This window comes from Pezoporus occidentalis, unplaced genomic scaffold (genome assembly GCF_034315485.1).
Source record: "Pezoporus occidentalis ecotype Australia unplaced genomic scaffold, CSIRO_AGI_Poc_V1 ctg91, whole genome shotgun sequence".
Taxonomy (NCBI): domain Eukaryota; kingdom Metazoa; phylum Chordata; class Aves; order Psittaciformes; family Psittacidae; genus Pezoporus; species Pezoporus occidentalis.
Genome location: NW_026916273.1, coordinates 93,626 through 114,866, shown reverse-complemented (window position 1 = coordinate 114,866; position 21,241 = coordinate 93,626). Strand labels below are relative to the sequence as shown.

The 21,241-nt window shown below is 56.9% G+C and overlaps 3 protein-coding genes and 1 long non-coding RNA gene across 4 annotated transcripts; 3 read left to right on the top strand and 1 right to left on the bottom strand.

Moving 5' to 3' along the window:
* The first annotated feature begins 763 nt into the window (after nt 1-763).
* STING1 (stimulator of interferon response cGAMP interactor 1) lies at nt 764-6,815 on the top strand. The gene is made up of 7 exons (XM_062605227.1): nt 764-931; nt 1,249-1,493; nt 2,049-2,223; nt 3,262-3,370; nt 3,525-3,763; nt 5,235-5,421; nt 6,336-6,815. The coding sequence occupies exons 2-7, from the start codon at nt 1,249-1,251 to the stop codon at nt 6,527-6,529; spliced, it is 1,149 nt and encodes a 382-aa protein (XP_062461211.1). The 5' UTR covers nt 764-931; the 3' UTR covers nt 6,530-6,815.
* A 5,236-nt stretch (nt 6,816-12,051) lies between these two features.
* LOC134156882 (SLC35A4 upstream open reading frame protein) lies at nt 12,052-13,196 on the top strand. The gene is made up of 3 exons (XM_062605300.1): nt 12,052-12,191; nt 12,291-12,389; nt 12,503-13,196. Exons 1-3 carry the CDS (start codon nt 12,177-12,179, stop codon nt 12,698-12,700), a joined length of 312 nt encoding a protein of 103 aa, XP_062461284.1. The 5' UTR covers nt 12,052-12,176; the 3' UTR covers nt 12,701-13,196.
* Nucleotides 13,197-13,251: 55 nt separating this feature from the next.
* Nucleotides 13,252-14,936, top strand: SLC35A4 (solute carrier family 35 member A4). Its single transcript, XM_062605288.1, has one exon. It carries the CDS (start codon nt 13,268-13,270, stop codon nt 14,213-14,215), a length of 948 nt encoding a protein of 315 aa, XP_062461272.1. The 5' UTR covers nt 13,252-13,267; the 3' UTR covers nt 14,216-14,936.
* Nucleotides 14,937-16,779: 1,843 nt separating this feature from the next.
* On the bottom strand, nt 16,780-19,361 carry LOC134156852 (uncharacterized). Its single transcript, XR_009962097.1, has 6 exons — nt 19,102-19,361; nt 18,534-18,961; nt 18,209-18,352; nt 17,619-18,127; nt 17,195-17,412; nt 16,780-17,012 (listed from the first exon to the last, which is right to left on the bottom strand). It is a non-coding gene; the product is annotated as an uncharacterized LOC134156852 (long non-coding RNA).
* Between the last annotated feature and the right edge of the window lie 1,880 nt (nt 19,362-21,241).

Below are 21,241 nucleotides of genomic sequence, written 5' to 3'. Positions count from 1 at the left end.
CACAGGTGGAAATGGAAGGATCCCACACTTAACCACTGTTTGGTGCTTCTAAGCTCCAAAGAGAAAAATTCCCAGAACAACAGAGCTGGAGCAGTGGAGAAAGTGAAGGGTTAGGGAGAAGAAAGCTCTGCCTCTCGGGGGACAGCAGAGGACCTGCTCCCCTTCCTTGCCTCCAGAGCTGCTAAACCTTTGTGTCTTTCACAGAGAAGCCACTTTTCCCCTTGCTGGTTGGTGCTCCTGCCAGGAGCAGCTGTCTCCAGAGCAGAGCTGCTCCAGCCCTCTCAACATCTCCGTGGCTTCTGAACTCACTGCAACAGCTCCACATCCCTCTTGTGATGTTGCCCCAGAGTACATCTGCTACTCTGGGTCTGTGGCCACCAGGACCGGGCATCCAAGAGGCTGGAGGGCCTTACTGACCAGCAAGAGCGTGGCTGCAGGGAGCTCCTGCTGTGCTGCAGTGTCCATGGCCACTGCCTCCTGAGTCAGTGCCTCCCGGAGCTGTGTGTGCACTGTGAGTCCCCCTCTCTCCAGAAGGAATTTGCTTCTGTTTCACCCCTGGAAACCTGCTGCACTCAGGAACTTAAATCTCCATCAATTCTTGTGCTCTTCCTTACTGCAGCTTGGCTCAGCCCTGCTGTGACCTGACAGGTATGTTCAGGCTTCCCAGAAGTCACGTTTGAAACCTGCTCCATGCACCAGTGCCTGGGTTTCCTGAGTGCTGTGTATGGGCCGCAGAGTGGGAGGGCTCTGCAGGTTTGATTGCTCCTTTCATTTTCATTTTCCCTGGTGCTGGGAAGTGCAGTTCCACTTGGGGCACCACGAGCTTGCTAAGGCGCTCCAGGTCTTTGTGTGCAGCAGCAGCCACCCAGGCTGGAGCACAGCCCATGAACCCGGGTGCAGGAAGCCCAGGCAGCAGCTGGTAGCGGCTGAGGTGAGTACAAGAAGCACTCACTGCTCCCCCAGGCCCTGTGGCTGCAGAGCAGGAAGAGCTGGCATGAGGATGAGATTTGGGAGTGGGGTGGCCACCCAGGCCCTGCTTGCCATGCCCATTTGGGCACAGGGAGCTGCCCTGAGCAGCACAAAAGGGAACCTACCCTAAAGCAACTGCATTTCAGCAGTATGGAGAGGGCTCTGTTGCAAGCTTTGGGGTGCTCAGTGAGCGCTGGATGTTCGTGTGTCCCCCTTCTCCACTCCCCACAGTGGGTGCTGGGGACAGCGGTCACTGCTGACCCCTGCTCTCTGCCGCAGATGTCTCAGGGACCGTGGCGGCCTCAGCACCACAGCACCCTGTTCATCCCCAGGGCGCGGGGAAGCCGAGCACAGGGCGCCGTGTACCTGCTCCTGGCTGTGTGTGCCGCAGCGCTGTACCTGACCGGGGAGCCCCTCGTGCCCACCGCCCGCAGCCTCACCTGCCACTTTCTGGCCCTGCAGATCGGGGTGCTGCTCAAGGGCACCTGCTACCTGGCAGAGGAGATCTTCCACCTCCAGTCCAGGTGAGACAGTCTGGCAGGGGTTCCATCCCAGGCCTTCAGGGCCACCCTCTGGACGCTGGGGAGGCATCTGTCCCTCTCTCCCACTTGTGCCCTCTGTGGCATCGGTCTGCTGAGCCCCAGCAGCACACACTGCTCTCCATCAGCCTGCTATCTCTCTCATCTTCCTCCCTTTCTTTCCCCATCTCCTAACTGCCCAGCTCCCATCCAGCATGGACCTGACCTTTCCTCTCTTCTCCTCTCCTCTGGTAGGTCCCCAGTGTGCCCTTCCCCTGTGTAAGACCTCAGCCCCCAGCCTCTGCCTACCACTCTGTACTGGTGGGCGTGGAACTGTTGGAGATACTCTTCCCTTGCTGTCCAGTGTGACACTGCATCTGCTCGTGCATAGGTGCTGCAAGTGACCCAAGCTCTGTCAGGGCTGGAGGCACCCGGTGTACACTGAGCAGGGTCTCACAGGGCTCCAGAAGTCAGCAGCACTGGCAGGGAGTGGGAGCATCCCCTGGCCAGTGCCCCATGTGCTGCAGTGGCTGCTATCTCCTGTCTCCCTGTCCCCTGCAGGCACCGCGGCAGCTTCTGGAGGGTGCTGAGCGCCTGCTTCCCGCTGCGCTGGCCCACACTGCTCCTCTGCACCTTAGCATATGTGTCTCTTCTCGATGAAGACAGGCAGAAGCTTGGCCTCCACCTCAGCCTGGCTGCCCTGTGCCATCTCCTCAGCCTCACCCTGGGGCTTCACGTAAGGCACCACACCTCTGACCTGGCTGACTACCCAGGGAGCACTTTGAGCCCTAAGCAGTGGTGGGGGCACAAGGCCCAGGTCTGTGCAGCCCCTGCACATACAGCCCATCCACGTCCTGCCCCACAGCAGGAGAAACACTCTCATCAGCTCGGCCCTGAAGGGCTGATCTCCTCAACCTATGCTGCCATGCTATAGGCAGGAGTTGCCAGGCTGCCTTTGAATGAGCACAGCCCTGCCAGGGTGCTGGCAGCAGCCCTCAACAGCCAGAGCCCCACTGACACAAAAACCCAGGTATTTTTTAATGTGCCAGTCAGGATGGTGCTTGAGGGAAAGGGTGGCTCTGTGGTGTCCAAAGGGTTCATTACAGGAGTGGGGTGTGGGCAGAGCCAAACTCCAGGTACCTCTTCAGCACTCCAGGGCTCTGCTTTACCCCAGCTGAGCTGGATGGGGAGAGGGATCATGTGGGTTCAGAAAGGTGTTTTGGGGACGGAACACCCATTTCCACCTAAATCATAGACTCACAGAATCAGACTGATTTGTGTTGGAAGGGACCTTAAACTCATCCAGTTCCAAACCCCTGCCACGGGCAGGGACACCTTCCACTGGAGCAGCTTGCCCCAAGCCCTGTCCAACCTGGCCTTGAACACTGACAGGGATGGGGCAGCCACAGCTTCTCTGGGCACCCTGTGCCAGTGCCTCACCACCCTAATGAACACACAGAGCTGGCAGGAGCCACTGGTGGCCCTGGAAAACCCACTATCAGGTGGTGGAATGTCCCCTCTCAGATGCTGGAAACACTGGGCAGAGCCACAAATTGCACTGGGACACACAATCCCGATTGATGGTGCAGCCAGAAACATGCCCAAGTTGCCCCAGCATCATCTGCCACATGTGCAGGGGCTGTGGTGGTGGAAGGGGCTGCAGGGAGCTCACCACTGGATCAATTTGTTCCCAATCCCTGCAGAGAACCAAGCATTGCAGAAGAGCCCAGGTGCTGCTTTCACCACACTTGCTCTGTCTTTGTTCCCTCTGCAGAAGCCCTCAGCAGTGGAGGTGTCTGAGATGTCCGAGAGGTCCAAGCAGAACGTCGCTCATGGGCTTGCCTGGTCTTATTATGTTGGGTACCTAAAAATAGTCCTGCCACGTACGTACCTGTTTCCCTGAATTATCATGCCTAGAGATAGAAAAAGCTCCTAATAACAATCCTCCCACTTTTAGTGTTAGCAGGGAAATGGGGAACAAGGCAGAAAGAGCTGGACTCACACCAGGCCCCTCTGCCGCATGCTCTCTTCCACCAGGGCTGCAAAAGTCAATGGAGGAATTCAGCAGAGCCAACCCCAGCGTGCTGTCATGCAGGGAGACCTGGAAGCTCCACATCTTGGTCCCTCTGAGCTGTGATGTCTGTGATGACCTGGAGAAAGCTGACAGCAACATCCAGTACCTGACAGACCTCATGGAAACCACTCTGACCCGAGCTGGCACCAAAAACAGGGTCTACAAACACAGCCTCTATGCCATCAGGGATGAAGATAACAAGGTATTGAGTGCAGCGTCAGGCCAGTGGTCAGCATGCATCAGCCCAAAGGTCCTGGCCTAGACCCTGGCCCAGAAGCAGCCATAAGGGCAGGACAGTGTCCCCTCTTCTCTTAGACATGCCCAGCTTTCAGCAGGCTTCTGTGAGATGGAGAGGTCCTGGTCAATGAAGCCCATCTGCACACATTCCTGCTGACTGCCTCCTCCCAGGATCAGCCCTTTCAGGGATGTTGGGCTCACTTAACTCCTCCTGGAGCACATGTGAGTCCAGAAAGCAGCAGAGACCAGAGCACAAAGCAGCAGCTGTGGGGTACAGAGCAGCACTTCCCATGGGACAAGTGAATATTTTTGTTGTGAAGACGTGCTTGAAGATGTCTGTGTGAGTCATTACATCATTTGACTCCCAATGGCCCAGTCACCTCTTTTTCAGGCTGATAAGCCCTAAATCCCTTCATCTCACACTGCACTCATCTCCTTCCACATCTCCAGGCAGTTGGGCCTCTGTGGAGGAAGGAACACTGGTCTTGCTGACACAGCCATGGATCGAAGTGTTGGCAGAGCAATGCTTCCCAACTGGGTCCCCCTAATTGGCCTTTTGCTGGTGCCTGAGCACTGAGTTGCTGCCTGCAGGGGCTCCAGAGCCACTTTTCTATCCCTGCTTCTGGGAAAGTGCACTCAGCATCAGGCTTTTCCTGCCACAATGCACACACTGATGCTGTATTTCATCTGCCAGCCTCCTGCTGAGTCACTCGCCTCCAAGTGAGCTCCAGCAGCTCTGCAGCCTGGACCTGTCCCGACTCTCTGTGTGCTGTCAATAAAACCCACACCTTGGCACCAGCACTGGGTCACTGGGGCATCTCCCTCCCAAAGCTGGAAGCTCTTTCTACAATTTACCCAGGCATCCCTTCCCTCTTCATTCTAATACTTTATTAAGCTTTCCAGTTTACCCAGTATAAGACTTACTGGCAACCCTGCTCCTCCTTGGAATTCTTATGGCCTTAAAAAATCTCATTTGTTTGATCAGCCTCCTAGCTGTGCATTCATCTTGCCAGTGTTTATCCTCTTCTCCATTCTCCTGTGCTCCATTAGGAGGCTCAGACTTCCACTTGTCCAGCAGAGAAGCCACAGAGAAGGTGTGATCAGACAGTTCCAAAATCCTGCCACAGACAGGGACACCTTCCACTAGAGCAGCTTGCTCCAAGCCCCTGTGTCCAACCTGGCTTTGAACACTGCCAGGGATGGGGCAGCCACAGCTTCTCTGGGCACCCTGTGCCAGCAACTCAGCACCCTCACAGGGAAGAACTTCTGCCTAAGAGCTCGTCTCAACCTCCCATTAGTCCAGCACACAGCACCAGGGCAGGGCAGGTTGCTGCTGAGGTGTCTTGAGGGTTCTGCCCAGCACCAGCGTCCCCTGGCAGCCCTTTGCTGGGTGTTTGGCTCTCCTGCCCTCATGTCTTTTTCTTCCTTCCCTTCAGCTCTGGCCCTGTGCAGTGGAATATGCCACCCCACTGCAGTCCCTCTACGCCATGTCCCAGGATGAGTGTGCTGCCTTCAGCCGGGAGGACCGCCTGGAACAGGCCAAGATTTTCTACAGGACCTTGGAGGAGATCCTGAAATGCTCCAAGGAGTGCGCGGGTACCTACCGGCTCATTGTCTATGAGGGTGAGTGAGGAGGCAGGAGGGTGCCCACATGGTGGCTGTGCTCTCCCAGCCCTTGAGTGAAGTCAGATCAGGGCAAACAAGGGGAAGTGGGCCATGGAGGTGCTGCGAGGGCTGGAGCAGCTCTGCTCTGGAGCCAGGCTGAGAGAGCTGGGCTGGGTCAGCCTGGACAAGAGAAGGCTCCTTAAGGGGATACCTCAGAGCAGCTCCAGTGCCTAAAGGGGCTGCAGGAAACCTGGACAGGGGCTTTGGACAAGGGCCTGCAGGGACAGGACAGGGGGAATGTCTTTAACCTGCCAGAGGGGAGACTGAGATGAGCTTTTAGGCAGAAGCTCTTCCCTGTGAGGGTGCTGAGGCGCTGGCACAGGGTGTCCAGAGAAGCTGTGGCTGCCCCATCCCTGGCAGTGTTCAAGGCCAGGTTGGACAGGGCTTGGAGCAGCCTGCTCTAGTGAAAGGTGTCCCTGCCCGTGGCAGGGGGCTGGAGCTGGATGAGCTTTAAGGTCACTTCAATCCAAACCTGTCTGGGATTCTGGGAGTCCGGGAGTCCAGGAGCGACAATTTCCCTCTCATCTTCCTTTCATTTCCCTTCTCCACACCTCCAGAACAGCAGGGACTGACAACAGCTTTGTCCTTCTTGCTGAAGTGAACCTCATTCTTTTTCAGAGGAAATTCAGGTCTCTCCCTGAAGGGGAGAAGCATTTCTATTCAGCGAGCTAGTTCCCACCACAACATGGTGCCTTGTATTTCACTCTCCTTCCTATACTTTGTCTTTTAACTTCTCTCTTCTGACAAGCTGAAAGGAGGAAGCAAGAACCATGTTTTGACTTCCCAGGGAATCCTGTGTATGCAGAAACTGCTCTCTGCTCACCCCCCTGTCTTGGGCTGACCAGTGAAAGTGTGTTCTCTTTCTGTTCCAGAGTCAGGAGAAGCAGAGCCCCATTTCTTGTCCAGAGAGATCCTGTGGCACCTCCAGCAGCAGCACTGTGAGGAGTACACAGTGCAGGAGGAGAACATCCCCCACACCCCATCCACCACCCTCGACTCAGCAGAGCTCAGCCTTCAGATCAGCAGCTCAGACCTGCCACAGGCACTGCGAAGTGATGGCTTCTAAAGCACCTAAAGCACTGCCCAGCCCCACACCGTCCCCTAGGGCCTGCCCCAGCCCCTTTCTCCTGCAGCAATTGCTGCCCATGGCAGTGAGCCCCAGCCTCCTGCAGGAACTGCCCACCAAAGAATTCTGTGCATCATGGTTACTGGAAACTGCTGCCTCAAACCACAGCCCTGTGACACGCTTTCTATCTTCATTATGTCCATCTCATATAGTCATCTGTGAATGTTTGGGTTTGGTTTCAGTCTGCTTTGATTTGTGTCATATAAAGCATTTTCCTCTGGGCAAATTGTGTTAATCCTAATCTCCGGTATGATGTGCAGCCTGCCCTTGGTGATCCTGTGGTGCTAGATAGGGCTTTGGAAATCCCAGCCATGAGTGTGGATGTGTGTGCTGGGTCCAATACGTCCTTCCACCCTGGCTTCACTAATCTCATGGTTGCTGCAGGCACAAGGACTACATGCAGGACTTAAGGGCACTCTCCAGCCTGATGAATCCACTGTGTGCTCAATTCCACCCATTTGGGATGTGGAGGACTGACACTGTCTTGACAACTGGTGGTCCAAAATGCCAGAAACTTTCCTGCCTTTGCTCCATCCAGTAATTTCCATGCCCACATTGCTCCCAAGCACCCCAGAGAAGTGTTTCTCCAGGCCCAAAGGACTTGCCAGACCTCTGGAGCTCTGGGAAAAGTGCAGGGTGCAGTCCTGGGACAACATTCATGGGGGTTTAGGTGCAAGATAACCCATGTCTGAGCTGCTCAGCCCTCTGTGCTTGAGGGTGAGATGTCCCCAACAAGTCCAGCAAGGCAGGCCCTCCCTAACTATTTGGGCCTCAGCTGGTCGGGCAGAAGCAGGACAGGGGACAGAACCTGCTCCAGAGGGACTGCCAGGGCCAAGGAAGTGGCCAAGAAACACAGTCCCCGTGGTCAGCTGCTGCCAGAAGCCTTCCCAGCTGGGGAGACAGCAAAATCCCAAAGGGGCTACAGGAAACCTGGAGAGGGGCTGTGGACAAGGGCCTGTAGGGACAGGCCAAGGGGAATGGCTTTAACCTGCCAGAGGGGAGACTGAGATGAGCTCTTAGGCAGAAGCTCTTCCCTGTGAGGGTGCTGAGGCGCTGGCACAGGGTGCCCAGAGAAGCTGTGGCTGCCCCATTCCTGGCAGTGTTCAAGGAAGGTTGGATGGGGCTTGGAGCAAGCTGCTCTAGTGGAAAGTGTCCCTGCCAGTGGCAGGGGGTTGGAGCTGAATGAGCTTTAAGGTCCCTTCCAACCCAAACCAGTTTGGGATTCTGTGATTTCAGCCACTGGTGAGACAACTGCAGTTCCTTATGCATCTCCTAAACTTTCCTTCCCAGGATAAAACTGCTCTTAGCTGGCAGCTGCCCCTCAGCACAGCACCCCAGGTGAGTATCAGCCACATGCATGTGGCAGAACATGGTGGGAGATGCCTCTCCCCAGCTCCAAGCTTTCAGAGGAGATTTGGCTGCATGTTGGTCCTGCTGGGAGTGGGAATTGGAACCCATTTCAGGACTCAGTAAAACCTTAATCTGCAGCATAATCCCTGGGCACTGCATCTGTGCAGGAGACAAAACCGGCAGATGCAAGGGCTGTTAAGGGAGGGTTTGTGACAGCAAAGACCAAGAGCCAGCTCCTTTCAGCCCGGTGGCTTGCAGAGGTGATGGGGATCTTTGCCAAGGCCTCCAGGATGTGCTGAGTGCCCGGTCCTGCATTGGCCAGAGAGGGAGAGGGGAAAACTGCTGCTGCAGGGGAGGGACCTCCTGCTCCTGGTAGGAGACACATACCCCGGGGTGCAGGGAGCAGAGTGATGCTCCTGAGGGGACAGGGCATGGTCCTGATCCCCACATCCTGTTTCGGCACAGAGCTAACGCTGTGGGTACCTCCTGAGACTCAGGATAAACATGTGGCATCAGGGCTGAGCTCAGAACACAGGAACAGCCAGAAGCAGCAGCGTGGTCTTGCTGAACATCTTCCTCCAGCACTGCTCCAGAGCCTGTGTAGCTCTTCCCTTCCCTCAGGATGAAGGAGAAGCACCAGGGAGCAGCAGACCCACACCCCAGCCAAAGGCAGGGAGCAGCAATGCCACCACAGCTCAGTCAGGTGAGCTGAGCAGGTCCGAGGTCCATCACCCAGTAACAGGCAGGTCCACAGTCAAGTTCCCAGGGGATGTTCGGGTGAGCGAGGCACAGAGTGAGGCACAGCATGGCTGCACCCTCCCTGCAGCCAGGGCTGAGCTGGGATGCCAAGGACAAGGCTTCTCACACCCTTTCCTCACATCTTTGCTGTTCTTCCACCAGGCTTTGTTAGTACCATTCAGATGTAAAGCCCAGCTCCTGCTCATTTGCAACCAAAGGACCAGGCCTAGGCATCCTTTCTGAAGCATGCTTTGCTCTTTCCTCCTTTTGGGGACAAGAAATCACTATTAACTGCCTGTAGCAATCCATCCTGCTCTACACAGCAAAGAGCCTTATTTTTTAACCTCAGAGTGGCTGATACGTGTGTTGTCTCCAAGCCCCACTGCAGAGAAGCCGCTTGGGCTTTTACCATGAAAGACAAAGTGACCAGTTCTGCACGACATACATGTGCCTGTTACAAGAGTGTCTTTACTCCTGCACTTGTATGTCTTCCCCTTTTCCTGGGATGAGAAGCCAGAAGTGCAGCCTGACCTGCCATATGCGCAAATACAGCAATTGTCTGGGTCAGGCAGATGGGGAAGATGGAGAAAAAATGGTCTGAATTTGTGGTTTTTGAATGGTGAATTTAGGAATTATGGAGTTTGCACCCCCCTTACTGCCAAAAATCCCTCTGAACTCTCTCTCTGGAAAGATGTGTGTATTATCACTGCACTGGAAGACCCAGAAATTTTCAGGCTGACTCCAGCTACATGGACTCTCAGTTCCATGTACAAGACAGGGATGGAGCTCAAAGCTGCCATGCCCTTGTTAGGTTGAGGATGCAAAGTGCTTTTGGCTCAGGAGCCATTTCCATCCCACACGGCCATGGTGGGAGGCAGGAGCACTGGGCACTCATCACGAGCCTGGTGTCAGCACATGAGCATCCTTTTGGGAGGGTGAACACATTGTGCAGGAGGCTGCTGAAAGCAGAGCAGCACCTCTAAGAAGTCCCTTTGTGACTCTGGATCACAAAGACTAGAAAGGAGAGCTCTTCTGCTTCCATTTTACTGCTGGGTTTGGGGCTGAGAGGTCAGTGTCTGTATAACTACTGAGCAGGTCCCTGTAAATATAGGCACCATCATCAGTGCTAATTTCAAGAACTATTGGCAATTAAAAGATGCCTCACAGCATCCAGCTTCCTGCTTCTTTAAATGGCACAAAACCAGTGATGGAGCATCAGCAGAGACATTTCCCTCCTGGTTTTAATCGGCTGCTTTGGAGAATAAGGAATGGTCTCATGTGACCACAGTAGTGACTGCATCGTTTGCTGTGCCCCTGCTCTGGCATGCTCTGTGTGAGAGGCACAATCGTTTGGGAGCAAAAACCATCATCCAGCTCTTCTGGGAAATATCCTCCATATTCGTGCTGGTTTGTGATGGATGCTGGCACCTCAGACCTACAAGTGTTTTGTGTTGCTTCCGATCCAGTGCTAAACAGCAAGAAAACTGTAGAGACCTTTTGTTGTTCAACAACAAACTGCGGCCTTTATTGCCAACTGGTACCTTCAGTCTGGTGACTCCTCTCGGCTGGCTTCACACCTGACGTTCCTCTCGAACATGTCTAGTAAAACCGCATCTTCTGCTTGTGAGGTCGGTGACTGGTCCACCCTTCATGAGGAACCAGCTCCCTGAGCAGCAACCACCGTTCAACAGGGCTGTGCTGCCCTCAAGTGTTGCTTTTTAACCACATCCCAGTTCTCAGCCTGCACCAAGTTGTGCTTTTCCGGTTTTATAGTTGTGCTCCAAGAAAGGCCCTTAATTCACACCAAGTATTCTCATTTCACCTTTCGTGTAGAAGTCCTGTTTGAAAAGTGGGTTGGTGTGAAAGGCTGAGGGAAATGCCTCACTCATGCCTAGTGCTACAACTTCTCATGCTGCAAAGCAAAGCAGACAGTGCTTGGGATGTCAGTGAGGGATGGACTCACATCTCTTGGATTTATACTGGCTAGGAGTTAACTGCCTCTGCTTCCTGCTGCAACTGCTACTGCCTCCAAGGTCCCTTTCATTGCCTCTTCCCAGTGGCTCAGTGTGAGCAGGGTAATACCTGCAGGGAATGTGCCTAAATTCAAGTTAATATATAAACATATATATTATACATAATTATAGCATTATATATTGTATTATATATAATAGTATGTATTTTATATATACTTTAAATGAGCACCAGCAGCAGTCCAGAAGCCCTCACAGGGCTGTCTCAATGATCGTGCATGCTGCCTGGTTTAGCGCACAGTTCTGCCTGAGAAGTCACACCTTCAGACCCTTAAGCCTTTACATCCATTGGGATAACATATATGTCAACCTCTATATCCCGATTTCTAATTAAAGTCAGCCAAGCATCTGAAATCTTCATTTCAAACGTGCACTTCTCATTCCTGCCTCTAGCTCTGTAGCGCCTGTTTCCCAAGCTGGAAGTGCTGCAGTTCACGTCTCACTGGCATCTTCTGCGATGTGTTAGATGTGGTCCCCAGCACAACTGTGAGGTGCTTAGGTCTCACAGAAAGGGGAACAGACAATGGGAAAACAACCTAAAGCCCCAACAGGGGATGAAGGGTTAATCTGGGGTGCCAGGCTGGGTCACAGTTGGCTCAGGGGTGCACAGGGTGCCTTCTAGTGGCAGTTCTTTACTAACCCAAGCCTCTTAGCAGAGAGAGAACTGCAGCTCCAGTCTTTAGGTAGTAACTTGAAGGTTTTAGGGGGTCACTTTTGTCCTTTCCTCATCCCCAGTGGTGCTGGGGTTTGCAGGAGGAGCAGGAGCCAGCCCGCTGCTGCCACCACCACCGAGTGTCCCCATACCCAGCCAGTGTGGCTCGAAGCTGCTCAGGGCAGGAGTGACGCTGCTGACCATGGATCTGTGCCCAGCCAAAGGGCTCTGACATCCGAGCTGCTGTGACCGTAGAGGAAGGAGCCCCCAGAGGTGCCTGCGCAAACACATCCTGCTCCCGGAAGGAAAGGGAGAGAATGAGGGTGGGACGTGTTGTCTCCTTTTCCTGTGTCTGGTGCTGCCCCTGGGCTGAACACTGCCTCATGAAGCCAGGCACTGTTACTTCTTTAGCAGGAAAGAGCCAGGCGCCATTGCCTCCACCTCTTGCTATTGGGCAAAGGATGGCTGTCTTGTCTTGGGGCCAGGGCAGGGATCGTGAGGCACAGGATAAGGTATCACACTTGGAATCCAACATGTCCCGCCATTTGTACTTGACACCAACACCAGACTGCGCTGCTGCCCACCAGGCCCACACCAGCTCCTCCCGGGCGCTCCTTCCTCATCATCAGCCACCACTGGACGCCCCTGAGGGAAGACGCCGCTCCCGCCATCACGCCGGCAGCCAGCCAGACCCCGCCTCGCCCCAAGATGGCGCCGGGCGGGCCGGCTGCGGGAAGGGCGCGTACGTGTCACCGCCCTCGCCAGCAGCCAATCAACGTCCGGCAGCGCATGCGCGGCGGGTGGTGCCGGTGCTAAGATGGCGGACGATAAGGTGAGTGGAGCGGGGTGGCGGGAGCGGCCTGCCTAGGGCTGAGGTAGCGTTGTGTTGTCCCTCCCGTCGCCTCGCATCGGCCTTCGTGTTCCCCCTCAGGACTCGCTGCCGAAGCTGAAGGACCTCGCCTTCCTGAAGGACCAGCTGGAGAGCCTGCAGCGCAGGGTGGAGGACGAGGTGCACGCAGGCGTGGGGCAGGTAACGCTCTCCCCCCTGCCCGTGTGGTGCCTGGGGCCGGCCGGGCCCCGCTTCTGAGGGAAGCTGTGTCCCCTGCGCTGCCCGCCCGCCTCACTCTTGGCTCCTTTCCTCAGGATGGCTCTCTGCTGGCGTCGCCCTTCCTCAAAGGCTTCCTGGCAGGCTACCTGGTAGCCAAGCTCCGCTTCTCGGCTGTCCTGGGCTTCATGGTCGGGACCTGCACAGGGATTTACGCTGCTCAGAACTACGCCGTGCCCAACGTGGAAAAGACAATCCGAGAATATGTCAGTTCCTTGAAAAAGGGCCGGGACTAGCGAAGAGTCTCTTGGCAGCAGTGACTGTAGAACAGTGTTCCTTAGTTAGCAGGCACACAGGATTTCTAGGGCTGTCAGAGGCACGGCACGGCCACCGTTCTTTTCCACTGGAAAAGGGCTTTACACCACATCATTGCGAGACATCAGCAGGTCTGGTTATGGGGTATTTATTACTGTGGCAGCAGTGATCATTAACACACAGTAGCTTGGAAGCACCAGCAGCCCATGGTTCTCCAGCTGCTGTTAACCCTCACCTCTCTCCCCATGCCCCTGCGGACTGAAGGGCTGCCTGTGACATATCATCATGTTCACCGCACATCCCTCCTGCTGAGCGCATGCTTTGCCTTAGGAACATGCTTGGTGTGGCTTCCAGGGGAAGCTTGTAGTTCTCTTCCTTATGAAAACCAAAATCATTCTTCTCTGCTGCATCGGAAATGTAGCAGGTAACGTCTTAATCAAGCTCATTAAATTCATGGTATTTAGTCTGTTCTTGAAAGTTCTAGGCTGCGAGTCTGTCTGGCCTCTCTGCACTGAGAGCAGCTCGCCCTTGCTGGCTACTGCTTGAAAATGGTGATGTTTGGTAATGCTGCTGCCTCTGCAAACTGGGTGCTCCAGAGGGGCCTGTGGGGACTGATGCTGCTCTTGTCTGTAGTCATATATGGCTCTCATGCCCCTCTCCTGACCCAGTGTAAGGTGGATGGGGTGATCCCCTTCAGCTCCACATCTGTGGTGGTTCTTGTCGAGCTGACAAAACTGGTGTTCTCCTTCCTGTTCCTGCTGACCTGGGACCGGGAGCTGCTGGGAGTCACTGTGTCGTGGCACCACGTTGCCCCATTTGCCCTCTCTGCCCTGCTCTATGCTGCCAACAACAACCTGGTGGTTCACATGCAGCTCTTCATGGATCCCAGCACCTACCAGATCTTGAGTAACTTAAAGATCGTCAGCACCGCACTCCTCTACAGCCTCTTCCTACGCCAAAGACTCAGCATGCGCCAGTGGCTGGCTCTTCTGCTGCTAGTGGCTGCCGGAGTGAGCTACAGCTGTGGGGGCCTGCAGGACCCTGGCAGCCCCTCCGAGATGAAGCTGCACATCACACTGGTGGGCTTGGTGCTGATCTCGGTGTACTGCCTGATATCAGGCTTGTCTGCTGTCTACACAGAAGCCATCCTGAAGACCCAGGCACTGCCTCTCAGCCTGCAGAACCTCTTCCTTTACTTCTTTGGGGTCCTGCTCAACTTGATCGGCTACTTCTGGAGCAGCACAGAGGACGGTTTCTTGGAGGGCTTCTCCTCCTGGGTGCTGGTGATCGTGGTCAGTCAGGCTTTGAATGGCTTGATCATGTCTGTGGTGATGAAGCACAGCAGTAACATCACCAGGCTCTTCATCATCTCCTGCTCTATCCTGGTCAACGCCCTCCTGTCCGTTACCCTCTTCAATCTGCAGCTCACCCTCCTCTTCTTCATTGCTGTCTTGTGCATCGGCCTCGCTGTTCACTTGTACTATGGGCTCACGTAGCTGCTGCCTTCCTGCCCTGCATGTGCCGGGGCAGCCTTTGGTTGTTCCTCAGGGGTGTTTGGTGCTGGTGCTGAAAGCACAGCAGTGCTCTGCCCATCGGCCTCCCAGCCCTCGTGATTGTGGGGAGTCACTACTGGTGGGTGCATGCACAGAGTGCTGAGGATGAGAGTGCTCTGTCCCTGTTCCAGAGGGAAAGCTGCGCCCTGCTCCAGCTCTGTGCCTTGGGATTCCTGTGCAGTCAGTCACGCCCAGCCTCAAGGGTCCTGAGCCTCTGGTTTGTCTGGTATCTTCTGTTCTAAAGCTGTTTCCCCAGTGTATCCATCTCTTGTGCCTGTGCTCCTGCAGCAGTTAGCTCTGCTGTGGGCTGCCAGACCAGTGTCGGGCTGATGCTGTTCCAGCTCCTGTGGATGGTGCTAGTGCCAATCATCAGCATAAAGCTTCCTGCAGAGCCTCACAGTGTCTGGGGGCGTCTCTCCCACCTCTTTCTCCAGCCCCTGGCTGAAGGGCTGCTGTCCTTAGGCTCCATTTCTCCTCCTCAAGTGTGGTGTTACTGCTCTCTATGGAGCTGTTGGGGAATGGAGGGATGTGGGAACTGTGTCCCTTGCATCCCAAAAGGGAGACAGCACCCAAATTTGTACTGATGCTGTAGCTAGTGATTTCCTGGCATGCAGAAGTCACTGCTGGCTCTGGCTGGGGTTATTAAAGTTGTGGTACAACAGCACATGTGTGTGTCCTCCATGAAGGAAGCAGGTTTGCTTGGCAGAGGTTTGGGGCCAGGCACATGATGCTCATCAGCGAGGGGCAAATGCTTTATTCATGGAATCCCAGACTGGAATGGGTTGGGAGGGACCTTAAAGCTCATCTAGTTCCAACCCACCAGCCCTCCCACCCTGCTTCTGCAGCCCCTGCTCCTGCAGCCTGTGCCCAGCAGCAGAGCAGGGTTTTCCCCGGGGGGCAGAAGGGTGAAGCGCTTTCCCCACAGCCCTTTTGCCAACAGCCGCCCTCCCTGGGGCCAGTTTTCCACAGGGAGCAGCCAGAGCAGGCAGGACAGGAGGCCTTACCCTGTGTAACCACTGGAGCTGGGGCTGGCCAGTCCCCTGGTATGAGGGCTGGTGATTCACTCAATGGAGGGGGCTGAGGTGTCAGGGTCTGCAGGGACACCAAACTGTCCCCACAGCCCTGGGGTGCTGGCTGACGGTGTCTGTGTGGAGGCATCGGCTGATCCCATGCCCCTGGCGTGCGGCACCTCCTGCAGCAGCGCCCGGTGCCAGCGGCCCAGGGCCTCCCTCTGCTCCTCTGCCAGGTGCTGCTGGTCCCGGAGCACCTGCAGGGTGTAGGGGGGCTGCCTGGGACAGCTCTGCCAGGCTGGAGCAGCATTCCCAGCCCACCCTGCCCACCTGCAGCAGGCGCTGCCTGCAGCACTGCAGCTCCTGCCGGTGGCTCTGCAGCAAAGCTTCCAGGTCCCGCTCAGCCACGTCCCGCTGCTGCCGTGCTGCCTCCAGGCTCAGGCCCAGCATGGTCACCTCCTGCTGCCAGCGAGCTGCGTCCCACTGCAGAGACAGGGGTGAGGACAGGGAAACTGGAGTGTCTCTGCTCCTGGGGCTGCCCTGCCCTGAGGCAGCCTGGAGCCCCCAGTGATGGGTTCCCTGCTCTAGTGGGTCTAGAGGAGGCCATGGAGATGCTGCAAGGGCTGGAGCAGCTCTGCTCTGGAGCCAGGCTGAGAGAGCTGGGCTGGTTCAGCCTGGACAAGAGAAGGCTCCTGAAGGGGAGACCTTAGAGCAGCTCCAGTGCCTAAAGGGGCTGCAGGAAACCTGGAGAGGGGCTTTGGACAAGGGCCTGTAGGGCCAGGACAAGGGGAATGGCTTTAACCTGCCAGAGGGGAGACTGAGATGAGCTCTGAGGCAGAAGCTCTTCCCTGTGAGGGTGCTGAGGCGCTGGCACAGGGTGCCCAGAGAAGCTGTGGCTGCCCCATCCCTGGCAGTGTTCAAGGCCAGGTTGGACACAGGGGCTTGGAGCAAGCTGCTCTAGTGGAAGGTGTCCCTGCCCGTGGCAGGGTTTTGGAGCTGGATGAGCTTTAAGGTCCCTTCCAACCCAAACCAGTCTGGGATTCTATGATTCTTCCTGTGCCCACCTCCTTGCTCTCCTCATGGCCTGACAGGGCAGAGCAGGCTCAGACAGCACCCAGAACACCCAGTGCTGCCAGAGCAGAGGACTGCAGGCCCTGGTCACTCAAGGACCCAGCACTCACTGTGTCACCCCTCGTCAGGAGATTTGGTGCTTCGCTTGGTGCGGGCTCCTCCAGCAGTCTCTGCTCTGTGCTCACCACGGCTTGGCTGTCCCCTCCCTGGCTGCTCTCACTGGCACCCTGTGCTGGGTGGGGAGAGGGAAGGAGAATGAGCACGACGTGGTGTGACTGAAGAGAGACTGAGCCCTCGTCCAGCCTTTTTCCACCATGTGAAGCGATGCTTCCTGCCCACAGATCAGCCACCAAGGCGTGGGGTGCCTGCCTGTCCCCACACTCCAGACCTGCTGCCCCCAGGCTAATACCAGTCAGGGACACATGGGTCCCAGACTGCTGGTCTGGTGCTGTATTCCTTGCAGGGACCTGGTCTGTGGGAACAGGAGGTGTTACAGGGATGCAACCAGGACTCAGGGCTTCTCCTGCACCTGGCTTATCCCTGGATGAGGGGGTAATGTCCTGACCAGTGCCCATCTTTGTAGTGGTTTGATGCATCTCACTTGTCCTGAGCATCTCGGCTGTTCCCTGCTTCTTCTCCCACCTTTGGCTCTTCAGCACCTGGAAAAGGGGGTCCTTGCTGGGGTGCTGGAGACCTCCAGGGATACATCTTACCCCAGCTGCCTCAATCCCCAGCAGGGAGCCCTCAGCCCCTGCCCTCAGTGCTGGCCAATAGTGTTGACACCAGGATGGACATCAGCCCTCATCCTGGTCCCATGTGGTGGCCAGGGGCGTTTTCTCACCCGCAGCTCCCGCAGGGCTTTCCGCAGCTGGGCCAGGGCCACCTCCTGCTCAGGGACTGCAGCTCCAGCCAGCAGCTCCAGGCGCAGCCCTCGGATCAGCCTCCGACGTGCTGTGATCTCTTGCACAGGGTCCCAGAGCGTGGCTGAGATCCTCCTGGCCAGCCCCTTCACGCGCTCGGCCAGCCCCAGGGCCTCCAGGACCTCTTCTCTGGAGGTGGCTGGGACAGCAGCAAGCCCTGAGCAGGGACCACGGGGACCCAGCAGCACCTCCCACTGCCTGGCACAGGGTCAGGATGGGGGTAGGTGGAGCTGGTTTCCAGCCTCCAACCACTGCAGTCTGGGACCAAGTGCCGGGAGTGGGGTGAGATGGGGGAAACTGCAGGGTGGGGATACCCCAAAGCGGCATCCCAATCCCAGGGGGTACCTGGCAGCGTCACACACAGCAGCAGGAACGTCAGGCTGTTCCCCTCCAGCAACTGCTCCACGACCCAGGGCAGGCAGCCAGTGTCAGGCAGAGGGTGGCCAGTGCCCGGTTCCCTGCATGTGGGACAAGGGGCACCCTAGGAGAGGGATGGGGCTGGGAAGGCTGAGCCCTGACCCATGGGAGCCATGCTGGAAGCAAGCCCATGTCCCCAGGGGTGATGGCACCCCCTTGGCTCCCAGCCAGGTGCTCCCGCTGGGGTGTTGGGGTCTCTCCTGCTCCAAGGGGGTACCAAATCCCCCCTGACCCACAGCAGCACCGCAGGGGTGCTGGGGTAGGGGACATGGCTTAGCCCAGCACAGAGCTGTAGCTCCAGTACGTACAGCCTGGAGCAGGGCCCAGTGGTCCCAGGAGATGCCAGGATCCTGAGGGCCGAGCGCTGGTGCCTGCCTCCCTCCAGCTCCCGCTCCACAGTGAGAGTGAAGAGGCTGCCGGCTCTAGGGAGAGCATCTCTAGAGAGCAGAGCACAGCAGCGCCCACGGTCATGGCCCAAACCCTTCCCTTCCCCATGGGATATCTGCCCAATCCCTCACCCCTGTGTGGCCGAGCACTCTCCTGCAGGGAGCTGCTGTGCACACCCCTGGAACAGTGCTGGGATGGCTCCCAGCCCCGAGGCATACACACTGATGGCAGCTTGGGCATTGCACACTGCGACTTCCATTGCCTCCTCCACCATCCTGGAAGCAGAGGGAGAACACAGTGAGTGATGGCCTTGTCCATCCATCTCCTGTGTGCTCCCTGAGGGATGCCCCTGGCCATCCTCTGCTGGGCACCATGCTCCCCGCTTAGCCCATGTGCTCAATGTTGGGTACCACTTCCCAGGAGCACCTGCCTGACCACGGGGTATCAGGTACCTACAGGCCCAGGGGGGCAACATCCATCATTTGCAGGGCTCGGCCATCGGGATGAAGCAGGTCCCAGGCTTTGTCATGGCTGCAGACCTGGAATGGGGCTGCGTTAGGCAGAGGGGGGCAAAGAGGGGAGTGCTAGCACTCCCCAGGGACGCAGCCTGCTCATGGCCATGCAAAGGTAAGGGCTGAGAAGGGAGAGATCTCAGGATCCGAAGGTCTGCAGGCTTTGGTCACCCTCTGGCACAGGGCACTGCGTGCCAGCACTGGGGCAATGTATGTCCCTTGGCACAGCAAGGTCTGACCACCGGCAGAGAGGGAATGGAACCCTCAGCCCACCACACCCTGCTCCTGCCCTACCTGGACCAGGCTGACAGTTTGCAGGCTCCGTGCATCACCCCCCAGGGCCTCCAGTTCTTGGAAGATGGTGGTGATGACCTGGGGACAAGCTGGTCAAGCTGGGAGCCTCTGGTTCTTGGCACCCATGGCTGGGTCACACCCCACAGCAGCAGGACTGGGGTCAGTGGGTTGAGCCAGGAGCTGTCACCTCTCCCTGTCACCTCTCCCTGTGCCCTCACCTGCCAAACGATGCTCTGGCAGGGCAGCTGGGGCCCAGGGCCGTGTGGGTCCCACAGCAGCAGGGTCATGCTGTAGCCAAGGGGAACCAGGGCCAGCTGGGGTCTTGCCAGCTCCAGAACCTTCTCCTGTAAGACAGACATAGCCAGTAACGCCGGGATGGCGTGGCACAGCCAGCACGGCACAGCATGGCACAGCTAGCATGGCACAGCATGGACACCACGGTGCAGATGGCCCAGCACAGAGGGCACTGCCATGGATTGGGCAGCACAACAGAGATGGGGTGCATGGGTAGCACAGCACAGGTAGCCTGGTATGGATGGCATGGTGCAGATGGCAGTATGCATGGCACAGCACGGATGGTATGGCACAGTGGTGCACAGCATGCCACAGAGAGCACAGCACGGGCAGTAAGGCACAGACAGCATGACAGCCACATCCCAGCACCGCAGAGGAAACAGGGCAGGGAACACCAGCAGAACCATACACAGGACCAAGGGCCAGGTCCCCAGCACTTCCTGTGACACCTGTGGCAGTGGTGCCCAGTACCCCCAGCCAACAGCTTGGGCCAGTGTGTCCCTGCTCATCTGGCTGGGGACAGGGGTGCAGGAGGACGTGGTGCCCACAATACCTGTCCTGCGTCCAAGCGGAAGACACCATCGACAGTGAAGGAGCTGTCCTGGCATGAGGGAGGGTGACAATGTTCAGCTTTCCCCCATCCCAGTATGACCAGTGCAGGGTAAAGGGGGACTGGGCATGCTGGGCTAGAGATGGCATGGAGGGCTTAGCACAGGTAGGCTTGGGGGGGAAACCCCCTCTGCTATCTGGTAACCTCCAACAGCCCCCCACAAGAGAGTAGCCTATAGGGGTGTAGGGCAGGGATCAGGCCAAGACCTCAGCACCCATCACGGTCCCAAGTGGACAGAGCCCCCCTGCTCCCATCAGCTTCCCCAGGGCCCCTCGTCCCCTTGTTACCGGTGTCCTGGCCACTCTCACCTGGGCCTCCTTCCCAGCAAAAAGGAGCTTCAGGGGGTCCTCACTGCTGGCTGCACAGCTGTCCCCTGCCCCTGGAAGCACTGCACATGGGCTGGTGTGGGGGACATCACCCCCTGCCCCAGCTCTGCTCCTAATGCTGCCTGGAGCTGGGTCCCAGGCATGTGGTTCCCATGCCCTCCCACCATGACCACAGTGCTCAGAGCCACCAGGACAGGGAGGACACCCCCTCCCCATCACCACTGCCCAGGCCAGGCCCACCAGCACCGGTTCCCTGGCATGGGGGTTCATGCTGAAGGCCCTAAGGTGATGAGCAGGGCTCTACCTGCTGCCTTGTGCAGTCCCACAGCCGCTTTCACACACACATCCTGCCGGGACACAGGGCAAAGGGGGATGAGCTGAGTCCTGCCCCAAACACCCAGCTGAGCCCCCAAACCACCCTGTGATGTCCCCACGAGGACACTCACCTCCCCAGCAGCCATGGCCAGCTCAGCAGTGGCCGGACAGGGCAGGGGATGGGGTTACACGGGGGGATCCTGTTCTCCTGCATTATTAATGGTGTTGGGTGCAGGCTGGAGGCTGAGCAGGAGTCAGCAGGAGCACGGGAAACAAGGGCCTGGACTCATTCACTCCTGGCTCCAAGAGGGACATCTTTGCAAGGCAGGGGTGGGATGTGAGGGACCTTGGACTAGCATGAAGGTTTTCTAGGCACAAGGAGCAAGCAGCAGCCACTGTGGGATAATTCTGCGGGCCATCCTGCTCCATAGCCTGGACTGGTGTCCTTGGCTGGGATAGAGTTCATTTTCTTCCTAGCAGCTGGTGCAGAGCTGTGTTCTGGCTTTAAGTCCGAGACTAATGCTGATAACAGACCCATGTTTTAGTTGTTGCTCAGCAGCACTCACCCTGATCAAGGACTGTTCAGTCTCTCATGCTCTGCCAGTGAGGAGGGGTACAAGAAGCCGGGATGAAGCAGAGACAGGACCCCCAACCCAAACCAGTCAAAGGATTTCATCCCACAGCACGGCATGCCCAGTGGGATAAAACTGCAACATAAACTATAAACTGGGGGGTAGTACATATTTATACTTTTTATATGAAATATAAACTGGGGGGAGCTGCCCAGAAGGGGCAGTGGGGAGGGGGTTATTC